Raw genomic sequence first — 20,118 nt, forward strand, 5'->3', positions numbered from 1 at the left:
CATTTATATATGATCATCTACAGTATTGAGGTTATCATCAAGCCATCCTTTAGTATCTGCCTAAGGTATATTTAAATGTTTGAAGAGAAGGTAAATTTGTTCAGGATAAAACTCAAGTGATTTTAAATTCTTACAAACTTGTATCTTTAATAGTTTACAACCCTCAAATTCTTCTGGCTCTTCACACTCAACCAGAGCTTGCAGTATTTTTAACTTTTTTTCAGCTAGGGACATCTTCATTCCCCAAAGACAACACAAAGAATTTTAGAGTTAAGGACTAGGTATGGTCACATGCTTTAAAGCAAGGCATTTTCAAACTTTTAATTGACCTTTCTCAAAGCATAGGATATCTAGATAGCTTTCAAATTATTGCTTGGAGCTTGTATGTATGTATGTATGTATGTATGTATGTATGTATGTATGTATGTATGTATGTATGTATGTATGTATGTATGTATGTATGTATGTATGTATGTATGTATGTATGTATGTATACATACATACATACATACATACATACATACATACATACATACATACATACATACATACATACATACATATATATATATATATATATATATATATATATATATATATATATATATATATATAATGTAAAGTATATATAATGTAAAGTATATATATAATGTAAAGTATATATATAATGTAATGTAAATATAAATGTAATGTGATGAATGTATGGTATATACACACATATAAATTTATTCAACTTACCCATCAAATAGAGGAAAGTTTTGATCACTAGCATGTTCCTCTTGAAGTAACTTGAAAACTAAGCGGCTGCTCTAAAATGTTAAAAAACATGTTTTTAATACTTTATGTTTTTCAAAAAGGTAAATTTTATTAAGAAAAAAAATAACCCACAGATATATCAGCTATACTTGCATACAAGTTGGTATCTATAAGATGATAGTATAAGACAATATAAAATGAATAAATAAGACAATATAAAATTTTATGTATATATGTAACTTAATACGGAAAGACTTTACAAAAAGCAAATTCAATGCATTTTTTAAAATACCATTGCTAACAGACTTTTGCAGAAATTGAACAAACTCAATTTTTAGACGTGAATGTTTTCTCTCCATGATATCTGTACACCTAAAAGAAAACACCTTGAAAAAATAATTACTTATTTTACCACTATTTTCATAAACTATTTATCACAATTAAAACTTAAAAAGATACTAGTAACAACATCTATTGTTTAATATAAAACGATAGAAATCCAAGTACCTGACATGAGTCCGCATTTGGTCTTTTAAATTTTCAATGTCTTCATTAAGGTGCTTTACTTGTTCTGTTAAATAAACGTTTCTTGCTTCAAAGCTTTGACAAGTTGAACATGTTTGCTGACAAAAAAAGATGAATGCTAAATTCTAATACAGGTTTTTCAGCAGGAAACAAACTTCACCCATACACTGATTTAATGGAAATTTTAATCATATTCTGATTACATGGAAATTCAATCAAACTCTGATTGAACAGAAACTTTAACCATTTTCAAGTTTTATGGAAATGTTTCACTAAAAAAATAAAATTAGAAAGCTTTAATTGTAAAGCTGCATTTTTGAACTTACTGGTTTGTTAGAAATATCTTGCATGGATCCAACAACAGTTCTAGAGTTAAAAATATGGTATGATAATTAACAGAACTGCAAAATCATTAAAAAACTACCATTTTATGATTTTTTCAACATTAATACAGATTCTTACTTTACACTTCATACATACAAATAAAACATTTACCGCAGTGGTGCAGGTTTGATGACTCGCTTATTTTTGGTGTTAGGAGTATCTGTTGAATCAATCCTTGGTGATGAACGCATAGAAAACCGATTGAAGAGACGGTTAAAAAAGCTCCCTTTAAAAATGATTACAGCAATAAATTTTTATAATGGGTTTTCTAAATTAAATGAAATTTAAAACTAACAAACTGAAAAACATACGTTGTTTTCTTTTATCATCAGTTTTAAGATTTTCAACTTTATTATCTTTTACTTTCACATCTAAGACTTCCTAAAAAGTATTAAAGCATCTTTTCTGCTTCAATTTTTCTTTCAAAGGAATAAAAAAAGCATTAAAGGGAAAAGAATAGCAATCCATGAAAGAACAACATTCTGACTGCAAAAAATTTTAAAACGTTTAATCACATTTAAAACAAAGAAACATAAGAAAAAAAACATTGTTATATGATGCAGCAGGAATTCCTCATACCAAAAAAAAAACAACAACATCTAACTAACATCCAAATTACAGAAAGATAAAGTTATTATTTAATAGTATTTTAAATTGTTTTATAATATTTCTAGGCAAAAAAAAATCCATTTTTAGTACATCAGTCTTATAAATGCTTTATCACATTTGCAGCTAGGTTAAAGGTCACCAAGTGGCTTTGATACGGGTCTGAAAATTTAAAGAAGATAATTTTAATGCTGTTAGAGGATAATATTTGCAAAGAAATAGATGTGAAAGAATGCTCCCTTGGTGATGGATAGAGTGATTCATAACAACTCAGTTTTTGCAAGTTCTTTGATTATAAAATATTTTAATTAAATACAGCAATAAAAACAGTTGAGCTTTGTAAATAGGAATGACAGGAAATCATGAAATCAAGAAAAAAGAAATATGGATGTACAGTTAGGAGTGACAGATAATGGAAAAAGTATAGAAAAAACATGACATCACTTCTAAATTTAGGTGGAACCATCATTGCTTGTTTATAGTTGTTTTGTTTATTGGTTGAATTGATTTAACAAACATAAAATCTCTTGAAAAAAGGTTTTTTTATACTAAATTTGAATAAAAAAAATTTGATATGCATCAAAATACTTGAGGAATTACAGTTAAAACACACTGTTTTTTTGGAGAAAGCAATATATTAGCCCATTTTATATATACTTTTATGTATGTGTGTGTGTGTGTGTGTGTGTGTGTGTGTGTGTGTGTGTGTGTGTGTGTGTGTGTGTGTGTGTGTATGTGTGTGTATATTTGATTCAGTATATTACTTTCTTATTCTCTAACTATAATAGTATTTCACTGTGCAATTTATGTAAATTATTTAACAATTAATTTTTTTTCCTGTGTAAAAATATAATTTATGTAAAAATATAATTGTACAGTTGTGCAGAATTTTTTGTTGCAACAAAACATTATCTAAAAACCTTTATCAATTTCTTTATTCAATGAATATTATGAGAATACAATTTGCATTACTTACATCTTCAGGAACTGAATCTAGTGCTTTTGATTCCATGCTCAAAGGTTTCATTAAAATTTGCTTCTGTAAGATCAAGTAAATATATTAGTGAACTTTAAATTAATGAACAAAAAGATAATAGAAATGAACATCAACTTTATCAAGAAACTCCTAACAAGTATGTAACAAGTATGAAGTAAATTCAATTCAAACAGCTAGTTAAGGGGTTAAGCTGTAAAAATAGCTGGTAGATTTGAGTGCACTGTAAATATCACATGATTTAGGGGTAAAGCTGTAGAACATCATTAGTCTTAGCTTCACTGAAAATATTCCTTTAAAAAGTATTTTCTAAAGATAGAGCTATAAGCATTTTACCAATAACATTTTTTGTGCCAATATTTTTTAATGTTCTTTTAAACCAGCTATCCAAAACAGTAGCAATAAACTTTGCAGGCTGCAGAACACTCTTATTATGTACACAAGTGGTTCATAAAACTTTTTAAAAAGTAGTATGCAAAAATGTTTAAAGTAGAATTTAAAAAGTTAATTAAATTAGATTTTTTTGTGGTTTCTGCAAATTGGAAAATAATTATAAGTTATACATTATCTGTAGACTTAATGCCATGTAGAAAAATCGTGTTTTAAATTATCACCTTGAGAACAGTTGTCCAGTTCATCATTGATTTATGATCTTCTGCATGGCACTTGTATTCACAGCCACGAATACTAAAAAAACAGAATATATCAAACATTATTCTCAACAAATTTGAAACCAATGTAAATAAGCTTACATTTGCAGAAGTTTTGTTATATGGTGTTCTCTCAGACAATTTCTCAGTACCCTTTTAATATAACATTATAACATTCTTTTTCCTAAAAGATTCAAGATGCAAATCCTTAAAACATATTTGTTTAACATTCCAGACTTACTAGCTATAGCTTACATATAGCAACAAAAATACATGTCATTATGTGATAGTGTAATAATTTGTAATTTAGCTCAGACATGTAATGTAGCTAGGAATAATTCACTGTTAGTCTATTTTATTATTGTGTGTATAAGCCAATATATACTGTACAAGATGTATAAATGTATTGTACATTTTATACAATGTATACTATTTACATTTTGCATCATTGTTCAAAACTTTTTTTTTTTGAAAACTTAAGTGGCTAGCTGCTTAAAAGACGTTGATTGATGAAAAAAAAAACTTATTCCCTTATTTAGTGACAGCTGAACAAATTTGTGGCTAATTGATTATCAACTACCAATTCTAAATAAATCAAGTTATTTAAGCTGTTTGCCCACAGTTGTCGTACGCCATCTTTTTTATAACTTAAAGACAAACAAAATGGAATTTTTCAAAAAGCTGTTCCAATACTATTAATAAAGTATTACAAATTTAGTTTAATGTCAATTACCCAAAACCACAAAAAAGGAATGTTATTGCTAAAATAAAAGTATTTAATAATGTTAAAACTGTAAAAAACAAGACTCACAGAACTGAGAAACAGTTAAATTAGAAACTGATTTGGCAAACAAGTTTAATAAGCTATTTGATATAGCCCATGGGGATTGCAACAGACTCATAAAAATTTAAAAAGATGTAAATTTTCTACTAGAAAAAAAGAGTAACACAAATAGTGAAAAAATATACTAAGACTGCATCAGTTGAAAAAATTTGAGATTTAGAATGTGAAGATACTGGTGATAAAGAGCTACTAATTAGCAAACAGAAAGATGATTATACTAGAAAAACACTAAACAATACACAAAGTCAGCACCAAGACCACATGGTGTTATTGATAATTCATTATTTATTGCTAGTTTTAATCATAAAAAAACTTCATCAATACAGGCTATGCATATTGTTGTATAAGTCCTCAAAGCTGTTGGTATACTCATCAAAGATATGATGCTATCTGCAAGTTCAATTAGCATGTAAAACAAATAGAAGATCAACAGCCTAAAACATTCAAGAAAAATCTGTGCAAAATATACCCCTATTACATACAGTAAAATTCTACCAGACATATATGGAAACCTGGTTGACAGGATTCCATTTATTATACCAAGCCTAAATGTTAAAAAACTATTAGCTTTTCCTAAACTTTTCATGAGTATTGGTAAGCTTATGGTAAACCTGGTTGTTGAAGTATCAAAAGAATGGAAAGTTATTCCAGATTGGTTGGCAGGTCTTTGTCTTGAAATAACAAGTTCCAACACTGGTGCTATTGCTATCATTTAGCAGGCATATAACAAATATTTACTGTTTTTAGACTGCTGGGATCATGTCCTTGAAATTATTTTGGTTGTAGCGTTTGACCAGTATTTCTAGTCAGTTTTTTCTGGATGACAGAATGGAATATTCAATTGATTCAAAGCACATTTGAAACTTATTGATATTATCCAACACAGTGCAATTTTCTTGACATTGAAGTGAAATGTGAACTTACAATTGGTAAATGTGTTCAGATGAAAACCAGATGAAGAAAGATATACATACAGCATATAAAATACTGGATCTTTATTATATTTGTCTTTCAATTATTACCATTTTTGTGAAAGTCTGACTTAAAGCACCAAACAGTTCTGATGCTTCATACAATATGAAGTTTGGTGCTTTAAGTCAGACTTTTTGTCTATCTTATGGTGCTGTTAAAAAAAAGGTAGCAGATATTTGAAATTGAGAAAATGAGAGGACATATGTGGTTTTTGAGAAAATATTTAATTAGACTCGCATTATTTTCTAACTTTGTCCCAAATAGTGAAAAACAGGTCATGGTTGCTGCTCTAAAGATACCAACAGTGAAAACTGATCTCAGAATAGTTAATTAAAAATCATTTCCATGCTAAAGGAAAAGACTTTGTCAGCTTTTTTTCACTTAAAGACAAATGAGTCTGTCTACTGCGCTAAAAATTTATGCAAACTTTTCTTAATTATAATTCAGCTACATGGGGTTTCTGTCATGTCTATCTCAATGGCAAGTAAAAAATATCAAGCATGAAAGTGACTAATGACTGTGCTGAGCTTTTAGAGACATTTAAATGATGTGCTAACACTTAATGAAGCTGCACAGCGGCTTATATTTAAATGATGTGCTAACACTTGATGAAGCTGAACGGCAGCTTATATTTCAGACTGTTGATATCACAGAAACTTCATGTCCATTAAAGAAAACCTTCAAAGCAGAATTGATAGTAATCATTTATTACTCTTGTGAACACTTTGAAAAAACATTGTATGACGCACTTAAATATATTGTAATATATATATTCAATCAAACTGATGTGGTAAGTTTACCATTTTATCACAATTTTAAAAAATAACTTTAAATCTCTTGAGCAGCCACAAAAACATTTTATTTAAGCTTGCAATTTTGAACTAGTTTTCCTAACCACAAACGACATCAAATTACATGGTAGCCTAATTTAAATTATTATTATCTTTTATACAAATTGAATTAGTCTAATGTGCATATGTAAAAAACGCCATTTTGCAATGTCAAATAAATGTTAAAGTCATCAATAGTCATTTCTAGGAAAATATTGTAACACTGGAAGGATATAAAACAAAAAGTGATGGAAAGCAAAATAACAGAAGTTTGAGAAGTGAAAATGGGGTAAAATAAAAAGAGAGTTGAAGTGAAAATGAAGATGGAATGGCTGACAATTTATTGCTTTTATGTTTTTATTCTTCTTCTATTTTCCTAACTATAAAAATGAAATTTAATTTTCTTTATTATTTTTCAACCTGTACATAATCTTAAGCTAACGTTATTCAAAAAAATTTGTTTCATTTCAATCATGATTTTAAAATTTTAAAATGTGCATTCAACCTTCTACTTTGCATTTAGGCAGCAGTAATCACAATCCAAATTGTGGTTAATACCTAATTTGAGGCATGGAACAATATATTGTTTTTATATTTATATCTTCATTACATTTACCATCTTCAATATATTGTAAACCTATAAGTTAAATTCTATCATACTTGATAATAAATTCATGGTCATTTGTATTTCCAAATGAGATGCCAGCACCATACAACACCAACTTTCTGAAAAAAATAAGCTTGAATTAAATCATGCATTATCATAACTTCTCCATATAACTGGAATTTAAATAACTATGGTATTTAACAGACTTTGTGTTTTTAAAATTATCATTTTAATTCACTAAAATGCTCATGTAATTTTTTTCATTGAAAGTTTTTCTTGAAACTAAAAGCTTACAAAATAAGTTTTAAAAAACACGTAAATAAAAAAAGAGATAAATAAAATAAGCATTAGTTTTACTCACTCTAAAGGATTTTGTTTTTCTTTATTATTTTTAAAACAGTGAAGCTCGTTGTATCGAGTATTTAACTCCACCCTAAATACATATTATATAGAACAGTAATATAATATATAATAAGTAACTAATAAATGTGTTAATTTTTGTTAAAAAATAATAATGTGCATCAAATGTGGTACTGATTGATAAGTGGAAAGTATATAGTTAAATTTAAACTAACAAAACTAGTCAATTGCTAAACTAAAAAAAAACCATAGAAAGAATAAATTAAAAAACAAAAATGTACCAATATTGTTTTTTATTGCTTTTGCTTTTGCTGTTGCCTAAAAAACAATATCATTTGATTAAAAAAAAATTGTTTTAATAGCTAGTATAAAATACTGAAAAAATGTTTTTACCTATATTTGTAGACTTAATATACAAAAGACCAGACAAACTCTCAGTTATTTCTTCTGAAGACTAAATTTTTAAGAATAAAAAAAGGTTATAATAAATCACTGTTCTTTCCAATCATTAACTCTTACAAAGAAAACATTAGAAGCAATTATTTTAATATTTGCATACCATGAAATTTTTATTTTCTGTTATCTAAAAAAAAAGAAAAAGAAAAAAAAAAAAAAAAAAAAAAAAAAGGAATAAATTATTAAGACTAAAAAATAAAGAATACACATACCTGTAATTACAACATACATATTTTTAAAGAAATGATATCTACACTTTTTAATGTAAAATGTAAACTCTATCATTCAGTATGAACATATACCTCATTCAAAATAGTTTATTTTATCTTTAGGAGTAATTGTGCAATTGCTAACTTCGTTACTTTTAAGTTAATATAGTCAGTTTACAAATTGTCACAATTGTTTTGATTCGCTTCTTAAGCATACACGTTATGCTTTAGAAGCAAATCAAAAAGTCCATTAATTGACTATAATTACTGAACAGTAATAAAGTTAGCTATTGCTAAAATAAAAAAAGCGATATTCTTGGAACATCTAAAAAAAGAATAGTTTAATAAGCATTAACGCCTGATAGAACGGAGATAGAGTGATTTACATTCATTCTTCAACTCGTGTGTAATATATGTAAGCCCTGATAATAGTTCAGGTATGCAAAATCTGCAACTTTATAAGTGCGTAAATAAAAACAATTAAAGTAAGTAATATCCCGAATTGGCCGATGGATCCAGAAAATTTGTCATTTCGTTGCATGGGATAATTAATGTTAGCAGCTATCAACATCAGCCATGAGCAAATATTCTAATTAAAATGATTGAGGATTACAACATAATTAAATAATAAACAAAATTAAATGAAGAAGGATACAAAGTTCAATATTATCCGTTTGTTAAATATCTTCCTTTAAACTTTTGATCTAGTCTAAACAGTAGCGTATCTAGGGTAGGGCAGGCAGGGCACGTTCCATGGGCGCAAACCTGAAAGGGGCGCAAAAGAGGCTTGGTTGTTGGAAAAAAACAGTGTATGTAAAAGAATCTTTCCTTGGCTTTATCCAACTCAGCGATAAGAATGCAGCCAGCTTAGCCCAAACAATATTGGAGCAATTACAAAAAGACGATATGAATGTAGAAAATTGCAGGTCGCAATGCTATGACAATACTACTGTAATTGCAGGCCACAAGGGTGGTGTGCATCAAATAATAAAGGAAAAAAACAACCTTGCGATATTTGTCAATTGTGACAATCAGTCTTAATTTGGTAGGCGTACATGCGACTAAAGAAGAAGTAATGAAGGTTAATTTTTTTGGAACCATCGCACAGTGGAAAATAAAGGTGTGTTTCGGACCAAAAATCGATAACTTTTTTGTTACTAAAAATAGAGATTTGAAAATTTGCACAAATGTAAAGTAGTATATGACGCTTCTAATGAAATACTTTTTGTAAGAATTTTTTTGTAATACAATATTAAAAATAAATAAATAAAAATCAAAAACTTCAAAATTGGCAGTTTAATAATTTACACTTTAACATAATTCTTTACAAACATATGAAAATATCTTAAAGTTATTAGAAACGACGAAAAGTACATAAAATGCTTACCTACTAATTATAGAAATATTTAAAACAGTTTCTAAAGAACAATTTTTAAATAGTTGTTTTTATGAAATAATGTATAGGTATGTTAAAGGTACTATATCACAACTACATAAGGACTTTTAGTTCCTGAAATCAGTTCGTTGACTTTCAAAAGCTGCAGAGTATCTTCATCAAGTTCTTGCACAATTTTGTTATACGGTTTTCTAATGCTGGTGATGTACGGATCGGAAGTGTACAGAAGGGTATGAAATACATCCTCATTTGTAACTGATCGAGAACATTTTCTGGCATGATGAAGGCGAAATTTTTTATAATCCTTATTACGGGATTCTTGCGCATCTTCTGAAAGTTGACCGATAGGAAGTACTGCAAAATGCTTTATGATATTTTCTCCGTGAAGTAAGATTTTGTGTACTGAAGATGGCATATAGTACCATCCATAATTGGTCACATAGATTCGGGCAGTTTCTACAGCATAACTACCAAAACTTTCAGCATTTATCATAACACCTGAGGAGAGAGCTTGCAGAATTATGTAAAATCGCTTAATCAAATTTTCATCCACTCCAGTGATTTCAGCAGAGCAGCTTGCATTGTAAAAAAATCTTCTAGCAGTATTACCGTCATTGGTATTACCACTTACTTGTCTTGGTTTGTAAATGATCAACCCTAGCTCTTCACGAAAACGTTTCTGCACCAAGATCTTCTTCTCTTGCTTTAGCCGTTTTTTTTTCTTCACTTGTGGCTGCCCATGTTTGGAAAGAAAGGTTGTAAGAAATATGTAATATCATTTCCATACAACGAATCCTGGCATGTAATGTAGACAATCCGTATTGATACGAACTTTCATTTTCAGGCCTAGAAGCCACTTTAGTCAAATCGTTCATTTGCCGTGGAGTAGCTCCACATATTGTACATGTAGATCCAGAAGGCGTATCTGTTAATACCTGAGCCACTTTTCCATCTATCATTGTTAGAAAAAGCTCATGTTTTACCTGAACACTTTTACCATTTTTATTAATTATAGACGGCCGCAAAAAGTTTATTTGGCTCTTTATTTCATCTACAACGGCTTTAGTTTTCTCGGGAGTCTCTTTGCAAAACTCTATGCATATAGGTCGACAAAAACGAACTGATGAAGGTGCCGGATTTTGCCAAACAACTGCGCCAGTTACTATATCAATTAGTTTGATAGGCACCAAAGAACTAGTAAACAAATTTGCATCAGAAACAAGTTCAGATTCCTCTGGAAGTTTCTGCTTGTATTGGCTTTGGCCAGAGGAACCATCACAGCCCCATTTACTATATAAAAGTAAATGTTTGAATTCAATACTGTACACGGAATCTATAGTCAAAATTCTAGCTACAGTGTGATCCAATAAATCTTGCAGTTCCAGAATTTTCGCATGTGTGTTCGTAATTTCTATTGCAGAAGATGGTGGATAGCAGGTCTGTTTAATTTCTTGAATTTTACAATATGGTGGGAATATGGAACAGTTTCGTTCATTTGTCACCTTCCTCATGTACAAATATTGTGCTTTTGTTAAATCTAAGTCAATAAACACGCTGAGTGCTTCTTCATCCGTTAGCATATTTTTCTGGCTTGCGTTTTCCATAAAACTCGATATTAAGTTTTTTTTGTTTTTATCAGCCATCCTTAATGATTCCACAAGTTTTGCTTCTGCTTCTTCTCCTATTGAACGCAACGCCTGAAGATATGTATTAAAAATGTGATCAAATCCATATTCCTTAAGTAACATGGTATTTTTTCTTTTTTTGCTGGATTCTGACGAATCTCCATAAGACACGCACGGTCTTCCGCGTTTTTCAAAAGAAGTAGATGGCGTGGAGTCGGTAATTGCCTCTTCTGAGTTAGGTAAAGGTACACAATATTCAGAATCCAACCAATCACTGTTCTTAGATAAAAAAGCATCCTTTTTCCGTGACGCCTGTATCCATCGTTTATTAAACGACGGAATAATGTGCCTTTGAATATCACTAATGATGAAACACAAGTTGTCCTCAGAAAGTTGATAATTTTCTTTTAAAATTATTGACAGTGACTCAACTGTCCTTCCTCCATCAATATAGGAAAGCAATAATTTACGTTTCGAACACTTAAAAGTTGTCATTTTAACAAGTCACAAAAGTAATGTACATAATATTCAATAGTCAAAAGTGTCGGTTTAATTTCCACTGTGAATTTGTTATACTGATATAAATGTTTCAACTCTTTATATATTGGCAGTGTACATTCACCACAAAATGAGTGTAAAAATACAAGAATGCCATGGTATCAATAAAAAATTGATAATAAATTTAAAAACATATACCAACCTATTGTTATAAATGAACAAAATTTAAAACCACGATAAAAAGCGGTTTTCTGTTTTTTTTACTTTTATCACTTTTTTCTCGATAATTTCGGAAACCGCACGTTTCTGCAACTGATTCTTATACATGTTTTTAATAAACACCAAGGCTACAATACTATATTAAATTTAAAGCGTGGGGAAGCGTGGGTAACTGCCAAAAGTCTCAGTGAGCTTGAAGAATATTTTTTTTTTTCATTTATTTTATTGTTCAAATAATTACTCCTAAACTGAACCATTTAAGTAAAAATATATAATTTTCTTAAAATCTCCATAAGATGAGCTTTTCAAAAATGTATAATACTTTATATTTATTCCTAGAAAGTTTTATAAAAAATTAACTTTTAAAGTGATGAAGCGAACAGGTTTGAAATGAACATCCGCAAAAGTAATAAACAATAGGGCTTCAAAACTTTTATTTTTACATAAAATTATGTGAAATTCCTGCATTATAGTAATGATTGACTATTAAACTATTAAATAAAACTGAAATATAATGACAGTAGCGACATCATAAAAAACATTTATGATATGCTATTGCTCTACAATTTTCCACTGTGCATCGCTGCACTTTACGTTTTTTTCTCAAGATCAACTCAACGATGGCAAAAACTTAAAGATGCTGTGCCTATTACTTTGAAGTCCGATTCCGATACCAGGTGGAGCGCCAAAACAGAATCAGTAAAACCTGTACACACCTACATTGATGAAATAGTGGAAGTTCTTCAGAACTTAATGGTAGACGAAAGCACGTCAAATGAAACGAAAAGCGATGCAAAGCAGCTTTATAATAGAATTTTAACGTATGACTTTCTCACATTGCTAGGGTTTTGAAACAAGATTCTTGGCCGAATTGACCGTGTTCAAAAGAAGTTGCAGGACCCTAAAATGAACTTTCATAATGCAGCTTTAGATTTGAAATTGCTCCAAGATTATTTCCAAAGTGAGAGAGAAGTCTTCGCTAATGACTCAATAAAAGAAGGAGTTCAAATTTGCAACGAATGGGGTGTTGAATTTGAAAGACGTCAAAGAAGAAAAAAAAGAATGGATGGCAAAATGTATAGAGATGCTGAGTTAACAACAAGAGAAGAAATGAAAAAGGTAATAAAAGGGAATGTCGACCGTCTTTTCAATGAATTGAAAACAAGAAGCGTTCGATTAATGGAAATCGATGAAAAGTTTGGATTTCTTCTTGATGTGTAAGGGTTGTGTTTCAATACGGAAATAAGTCACTTAAAAGATCAATATAAAAAATTTGCCGAAGTCTACATTTCTGATGTGGATGGACGAGAACTGTACGAATAAATTTTGGGCTGTAGAGTTCTGCTTACTAGCCGTAAGGAAAAAATATCAAGTCCCGAGCAACTACTTATGTTTATAGTTGAATATGGAGAAAAAAACGTTTTCCCTAATATGCGTATAGCATTGAAATTATTGCTAACAATAGCTGTGTCTGTAGCTAGTTGTGAAAGATCATTCAGTAAACTTAAACTGATTAACTCTTACTTGAGAGCTTCGATGGGCCAAAGCCGTCTCTGTGATCTCGCTTTACTAAGCATAGAGCGAGAAATTACCGAAGAAATTGATTTTGACAATGTTATTAAGAAATTTGCAGCAATTAAAGCTAGAAAAATAAATTTGTAATATACGTTACATAAACAAATTGCTTATTTATAATGAATAATAAAGTTTTATTAAAAGTTTGTGTTATGTGGAGGAGGAGGGGCGCGAGATCGGTGTTTGCCCCAGGCGCTATTTACCCTAGGTACGCCACTGAGTCTAAAGTTTAGTTCTACGAATTTTGGGCCATTTTTGTTATTTTGATTTATTTTGAAATGAGAATTCTGGAACAAATCACATACGCGAACTATTTCTCAAAAAAAAAAAAAAAATGTTGCTTTTGTTGAATCCCGGATAAGTGTAATATTTTTTCACCAAATATAAGAGTATATACAAATTTAGAACAAATACACCCCTTCAAATACTACAATAGAGCTTTTCACAATTTTTAGAAGAAATAATAGACATCTTAAAATTAATCGAAAGTCTTTTGCAACTCTTGCTAATGGATAAGTTAATCAATTTAAGGATTAAAAAGCATAACAGAGTATAACATAACGGATACTCCTTTGTAAATATCCGGAATATATTTAAACATCTGGAACATGTTTATTAAGGTTTCCATTATGGTTTTCGATAATTCGTTGCATTAATAAACAATAAATTACATTATTATTTTCTATCTGTTTTTTGTTTTTTTTTAATTTTATTCTCGAATGGCCCCCGGCCGGGTGCTTTAGGTATATCTAACTAAAATAAGCAATAATCATGTCGTTCAATTTTTCATAAATTGTTCAGGCGATAGCGAATAAACGCTGAATTTCTTTTATCATTTTTAAATATCTTTTACGTGTTAACTCGAACAAGTTGAATTAAATTTGTCAGTGATGTTGAGATATTATTTAACGATGGGAATCACAATAATTAAAAGCACCTTATTCAGGATAACTACTGAAATTAACGAAGAAACAGGCCTTAAGCTAGTTTTACATCTAAGAAAGCCTTAAGCTAGTTTTACATCTAAGAAAACTGAAATAAGCGATTAACCGAAATTAAAAGCCTTGACAATTAAATCTAAGATGCCCTTCCATATGATATAAATAAAGATATTGAGATAAATGATTCTAAAAATTGAAAAATTGCAAACTACTTGTAACGTTGCTGCACATGCTAAGATTGAGGGTGGAAGATGAGCATGAAGATGAAAAATCAAATATCAGTTTTGTTTGAGCAGTTGATTATAATAAAAGTTGATTCCCAGTAGGAAAACTCAATTACCTAACAAATTATTTAAAGAATAATTCATTTAAGACTACTAAAGGCTTGAAAAAAAAAAACTGTGATAACTTGTCGTGTAATTGTTAATTTATTACCAAAACCTTCAAAAATAAGGCCTCGACATTAAATAAGCAATTATAGCACAGACGCATGAATAAGCTCTTAAAAATCCAAACATTAACAAGTTATAAAAATGTAACTCAGGAAACTCTACGACAACTTTGAGTCACTTTCAAATACATTCTTAGTTTTCCAATACCTTAATTTATGGTTGACTTACACAAACAGTTACAATTAAACTTGACATGAAATACAAAATGACCAGTACACCATTGACACTTTATTATTATTACTTCGTGTTGAGCTTGAGATTCATAGAATATGCAAAGTTTAGCTAACGCAAACGAATAGCTACTGCATCTGATCTGTTTTCATGTCTAAAAGAGTTGTTTGTGTGTTTTGTAATGAGAAGCGTTTTTAGATGATTATCCCGCATTTTCAGATTGTATTTCCTAAAAAGAATGAGGAAAAAAGGAAATATTTTAAGTTTTTAGAGTCAAATCACATGTCTAAGGATTTCACATAAGAAAGTGCGTTTTTAACGCAAAGGTACTCACAATTAAACTCAATGTGACCAGAAAGCAAATCCTCAAAAATGAAAAGCCTGTATTCTGCATAGGAATAAACAATTGTGTTGCAGAGTGCTGAAATTGTGTTGCAGAGTGCTGAAATTGTGTTGCAGAGTGCTGAAAGTAGCAGAGTGCTGAAATTGTATTGCAGAGAGCTGAAAGTTGCAGAGTGCTGAAAGTTGCAGAGTAATAACAGGAACAAAAATCTCTGAACAAAAAAAAATTTCTTCGGCTCTGGAAGTCAAAAAAGTTTTTGGTTTTGACAAAAAACAAAACCTTTTTAGTTTTATTTTTACATTTGGTTTTTCTAGATTTTCGAATATATAAGAAGTTCATTCATTAGAGAAAATATTTTATTTTCTTAAAAATAACATTTTACACTTTTTACATATATATATACAAATGTATATAATCTATACAAATAGAAAGTTCAAGTATAATAAGAAAAAGTCTTTTATAAAATGTACAAATATTCATTAGGTAAAAAATAGTGCTATTACTTATAGATAATTATAAATACTAACATGACAATATTTATAAAAAAATATAAAATAGAAATAAAAAAACTGATATGTAAATACGATCACTTACAAACAACATCATAAATACTTATAACAACTTACAGCAACAAAAACAAAAAATGAAATAATAAAAGTCCTATTTCTAATTTGCTTTTCTAAAATTTTTATTGATTTAACTAAACTAAGAAATTTCTTTTATATAACAGTTAAAGGAAGAAAAAAATAACTTAATTTTTCGAGCTTTCAGTTGCAATATCAACTAGAGGTTTGCTTTGATGAATGTACATGTGACGCCTTAAATCAATTTTTTGTTGAAACTCTTCCGAGCAAGAAATGCAACGAAAAGGTTTAAAACCTTTGTGTTTTCGGCAATGGGTAATTAAGTTCGAAGACTGACTAAACGATTTACCACAATAACCGCATTTGTGAGGTTTTTCCCCTGTGTGTGTGTAAGTATGCTTACGCATATCTGATTTTTGATGGAACTTTTTGCCGCAAAACGAGCAAGCAAAAGGCCTTATATCTGCATGAATCATCATGTGGGTTGAGAGGGTAGATGAACGTTTGAAACCTTTTCCACAAACTTTACAGGGGTACAAACGATCTTGAATTCTAGTTCGCGCTTGTAATTGAATTCCTTGATTTTCTTGAAGAACATTCTTTAGCAGAGGATAGGAAAAGCTGTGATGAAATGATCGGCTTCCGTTTGATAAATAGTTATGGATTGGAAATTGATGAATTTGGCGCTCTAATGTGGGAGGAGAGTGTGTAAAAAATGACAGCAATGGCTTTGAGTAATGTAACGCTTTATCTTCTAATCGTTTTATACTTTCCCGTTTGATGTTGTGATAATCAAATGAAGCAAGACTTTTTTGAATACGTTCATCATTCAAAAATTCCAAAAATGAGCGAGGGAATTGGGATGTTGAAACATCGGATGCCTTATTTTCCCCTTCTAAACATGAAAAAATATAAACATTGCGTAGTGTAAAAGTTATTCTGTATGAGTATAATACCGAACAAACTTAGATAGAACGAGGCATAAATGAATAAACAAAATCAACTATTCAATCACGATTGCAGAAGCCAATTTTAGAAAATAAACGAGTCTGTCAGAAATCTGACAATTGTCATTAAACAAAACTAGTCCTCATTTATATTTGATCCATACAAAGCTGATTAATATTTTTTCCTCTCTCTCTAGCATGCTAACTCTCTATAGCATCCTAAATTTTAAGTTGTAATATCTCATTAGAACTTAAAGTTTTCGGTTCAGTTTTATTTAAAATATTGAAACGTTTTATTACACATGCTGCTTAAACTGTTTTAATATTCAATTGATCATTTCTCGATGGTAAAATTTTTTATCATTTGTAATGATAAACTAGCAGAACTAGGAAAACTATAAAATAGTAGAAGCAGCGTAACGAACTGGAATAAAGAAAATGATAAAAATATGTGCACCTACGTTTAGGTATGCTTTCACTCCGGTTTTCTTTTTCGTTGCTGCTGCTGGATACTTCGCTAGCAATCGATGATAAATCGCTAACATTAGATGACAATTCACTTTCGTTACTGGATAAATCATCAGCTTCTTCGTCTATACCAGGATTTTTTTCTTCGATAGAGGTTTCTACATAAAATTTTTACATAATTTAGTTACTGATTTGTCAAAAAAGTTGTCTCATTTGCGGTAAGGTTTTTCCTCATTTGCAGTAAGCTAAAGCCTCATTTGCAGTAAACTCAGACAATTTTGATAAATAGAAATTGTTTTTATATTTTAAATTTCGAATTTTAAATTTCGAATTTTTGTTTAAAGAAGTTATTACTTTTAAAAATTAGTTTAAAAGTTTTCAAAACTAAAGATATATAAAAAAAATTAGCGGATTTTCTATATACTCAATTGCAATCATAGATTTTATGCTTTAAAGAAATAGAAAAACACTTTTAGTTATATGAATTTGGAATAAATCGAAATCTTTAGTCTATTATTACAAGGAAAAAGTTATCCAATCTTACCAATTTTCCACGAATCAGTGTCACTATCTTCATTTTCATCCTCGCTTAATGATAACCCTTTAATATTTCGCTTTAATAAGAACGCACGAGGCATTTCTTCACTAACCTAAAAATCTGCGAAAACCTTATTAATTCTTGTGATTTCTTAAGTGATCTTAAAACAGAATGAGAGTGTTTATTAGTGATTTCTTTTAATAGAGCGTTATTAAGAAAGTGCGATAATTAAGATAATTCAGGTCCTTGGCATTTTCGTTCTTACAAACAGGTGTTTGAATTGGTTGAATGAATTGAAATCTGTTCTTAGCTGTCGCTTGCATTTGCTAACGCTGCTAAAGGTGGTCGAGAAACGAGCCAATTTAAGTAACAAACACCGTTTGAGGCAAGTGAACAGTAAACAACGGCGAGAAGCCTATTAAACGCACTAAAGTTAATTTAAACGCTTTGGATTAGAGCTACGTCGGTCGTTGTTTACCGCGTTTTGCAGAATGAAGAAAATAAACATTTTTTGAATATTGATGGCCCGATAATCAAACAAATGGAATAGCTGTGTTTTTCATTAATAGCGAGTTTCTTTTAATTCAATATTTGATGAGTTTTGTATTTACGGCACATTGATTTTTACATATGAATATATATTTTTTTACGATTTAATTTTCGAAATTTAAAACCTTTTGGAGCTTCCGACTCTAACGTAACAATTCACACTTGAAGTGTGAATCTTGAATAAGCACTTAAAAAAAGAAAATTTTGAAACCTCAATCGACATAAAAGAATAAACTTTACTGCAAATTTTTAAGAAACAAAAGATATTGTTATGCTTCTGGATGAATGGATTTTCAAAATAATTACAAAAACATGAAACTTAATGAAATGCTGCAAGACCGAGGTCCGCTCAAAAAGTAAAGTGATATTGAGGGGAAATGTTTTTTCCCTCCAATTATTATGATGGTTGAGAGAATCCTGAAGATTTTTGATTAATGCAATTAAATGTGTTTAAAATTTAAGAAATTGCCTTATATATTGGGAACTTTTTTAAATTTTAAATAGAAGAGGAAGGAGAATTGAGGAGAAATTTAAAAAGAATTGAAAGGAGAACCTCTTTTATGATATTTTTTTAATACAGCTTTTAGCGTTCAATTAGCGTTCATTTTGATGAAAAATTATGTTAGAATTTTTATTATTTTTTATTTTTTTCATGTTTACAGTCTTAACCATATAAAAATGCCATATTTGTTATGTTTACAGTCTTAACCATATAAAAATGCCATATTTGTTATGTTTAGAGTTTTAACCATATAAAAATGCCATTGTTTGTTATGTTTACAGTTTTAACCATATAAAAATGCCATTGTTTGTTATGTTTACAGTCTTAACCATATAAAAATGCCATATTTGTTATGTTTGTCAATAGTTATTTTTGTTACATAAGTCTCTAAGAAAAATTCTCAACATTTTTGTTATTCGTATAAAAGGTATTTTACTTTTGACTAATTCTTTATACATAGAATTAAGTGTGATACTTATGTTATGCCATGCAAATGTCTTATTCATATAATGAAATTTATCTAAGACTGCCGAAGATCGTGATTACATGGCATATAATTTTAATTTTTTGGTTGATCATTGAGAACCTTGAATTCAGTTCATTTTTGCAAAAAATCTAAATCATTACAAAAAATTGAATAAAAGAAGAACGAAAGAAAAAATAAGTAAAGCATAATTTTAAATAAAAGGAAAAGGCGTGACACAAAAACATACACCCGAGATTTATTTTTCCCGTGATGAAAATAAATACATCCCGAAATTTATTTATCTCGTCATATAAATAAATACACCCCAAAGATTTATTTATCCCGCCATGTAAATAAATACATTCCGAGATTTATTCATCCCGCCATTTAAATTAATACACCTTGAGATATATTCATCCCGCCATGTAAAAAAATACATCCCGAGATTTATTTATCCCGCCATGTAAATAGATACACCTCAAGATTTATTAACCCGCCATGTAAATAAATACACCTCGAGATTTATTCATTCCGTCATATAAATAAATGATAAGTAGACATTGGAACGAGGAACAAACACTAATTAAAGAAGTTAGAAAAGTATAAAAGTTCAAAAACAGTCCTCAGACACATCCAACGCGCGCGTACGCG

At 29.5% G+C, this 20,118-nt stretch overlaps 5 protein-coding genes across 11 annotated transcripts in view; all 5 read right to left on the bottom strand.

Annotated features, from left to right (window-relative positions):
- The window catches only part of LOC145181042 (cysteine-rich protein 2-binding protein-like), a 400,331-nt gene that overhangs the window by 102,593 nt on the left and 277,620 nt on the right, over positions 1-20,118 (bottom strand). The gene's annotated exons all lie outside the window — the stretch shown is intronic.
- The window catches only part of LOC145181378 (liprin-alpha-2-like), a 391,227-nt gene that overhangs the window by 93,489 nt on the left and 277,620 nt on the right, over positions 1-20,118 (bottom strand). The gene's annotated exons all lie outside the window — the stretch shown is intronic.
- Positions 1-20,118, bottom strand: part of LOC145180864 (tyrosine-protein kinase ABL1-like) — a 324,834-nt gene that overhangs the window by 27,096 nt on the left and 277,620 nt on the right. The window lies entirely within an intron of this gene.
- Positions 1-20,118, bottom strand: part of LOC145181231 (uncharacterized) — a 313,564-nt gene that overhangs the window by 15,826 nt on the left and 277,620 nt on the right. The window contains exons 1-15 of one of the 6 annotated variants that reach the window (XR_016456224.1): positions 8,197-8,318; positions 8,088-8,111; positions 7,922-7,982; positions 7,810-7,846; positions 7,530-7,601; positions 7,222-7,287; positions 3,880-3,952; positions 3,248-3,310; positions 1,977-2,046; positions 1,777-1,891; positions 1,608-1,647; positions 1,264-1,379; positions 1,049-1,128; positions 889-923; positions 739-809 (exon numbers count right to left, since the gene is read on the bottom strand). Coding sequence is in view for 5 of the 6 variants with exons in the window: in XM_090099794.1 (XP_089955920.1) it covers positions 739-809; positions 889-923; positions 1,049-1,128; positions 1,264-1,379; positions 1,608-1,647; positions 1,777-1,891; positions 1,977-2,046; positions 3,248-3,310; positions 3,880-3,952; positions 7,222-7,287; positions 7,530-7,601; positions 7,810-7,846; positions 7,922-7,982; positions 8,088-8,090 (902 nt within the window). In the remaining variant the exon portion in view is untranslated. Of the gene's footprint in view, positions 1-738; positions 810-888; positions 924-1,048; positions 1,129-1,263; positions 1,380-1,607; positions 1,648-1,776; positions 1,892-1,976; positions 2,047-3,243; positions 3,311-3,879; positions 3,953-7,221; positions 7,288-7,529; positions 7,602-7,809; positions 7,847-7,921; positions 7,983-8,087; positions 8,112-8,196; positions 8,584-20,118 lie in introns of those variants that run through there. The other 5 variants (XM_090099794.1, XM_090099795.1, XM_090099796.1 and 2 more) reach the window with 5 other exon arrangements.
- LOC145181818 (uncharacterized) lies at positions 15,878-18,178 on the bottom strand. 2 transcript variants are annotated; one of them, XM_080056991.2, is made up of 3 exons: positions 17,957-18,178; positions 17,406-17,570; positions 15,878-16,892 (listed from the first exon to the last, which is right to left on the bottom strand). In XM_080056991.2, exons 1-3 carry the CDS (start codon positions 18,048-18,050, stop codon positions 16,165-16,167), a joined length of 987 nt encoding a protein of 328 aa, XP_079913117.2. In that variant the 5' UTR covers positions 18,051-18,178; the 3' UTR covers positions 15,878-16,164. The 2 variants fall into 2 exon arrangements, with proteins under 2 accessions (XP_079913117.2, XP_089921682.1); XM_090065556.1 differs by having other exon boundaries at positions 16,664-16,892; positions 17,402-17,570.

The sequence above is a fragment of the Hydra viridissima genome, unplaced genomic scaffold, assembly GCF_058129835.1.
Source record: "Hydra viridissima isolate aposymbiotic clone 2 unplaced genomic scaffold, HvirCarnegie_v1 scaffold_10, whole genome shotgun sequence".
NCBI lineage: Eukaryota > Metazoa > Cnidaria > Hydrozoa > Anthoathecata > Hydridae > Hydra > Hydra viridissima.

Bases quoted from the DNA above. Each gene is read 5' to 3' on its own strand.
- LOC145181818 (XM_080056991.2), bottom strand. From the start codon at position 18,050: ATGCCTCGTGCGTTCTTATTAAAGCGAAATATTAAAGGGTTATCATTA. The intron at 17,571-17,956 runs GTAAGATTGGAT...AATTTTATGTAG, and splicing joins CACTGATTCGTGGAAAATTG to AAACCTCTATCGAAGAAAAA. The intron at 16,893-17,405 runs GTAGGTGCACAT...TTTCATGTTTAG, and splicing joins GAGTGAAAGCATACCTAAAC to AAGGGGAAAATAAGGCATCC.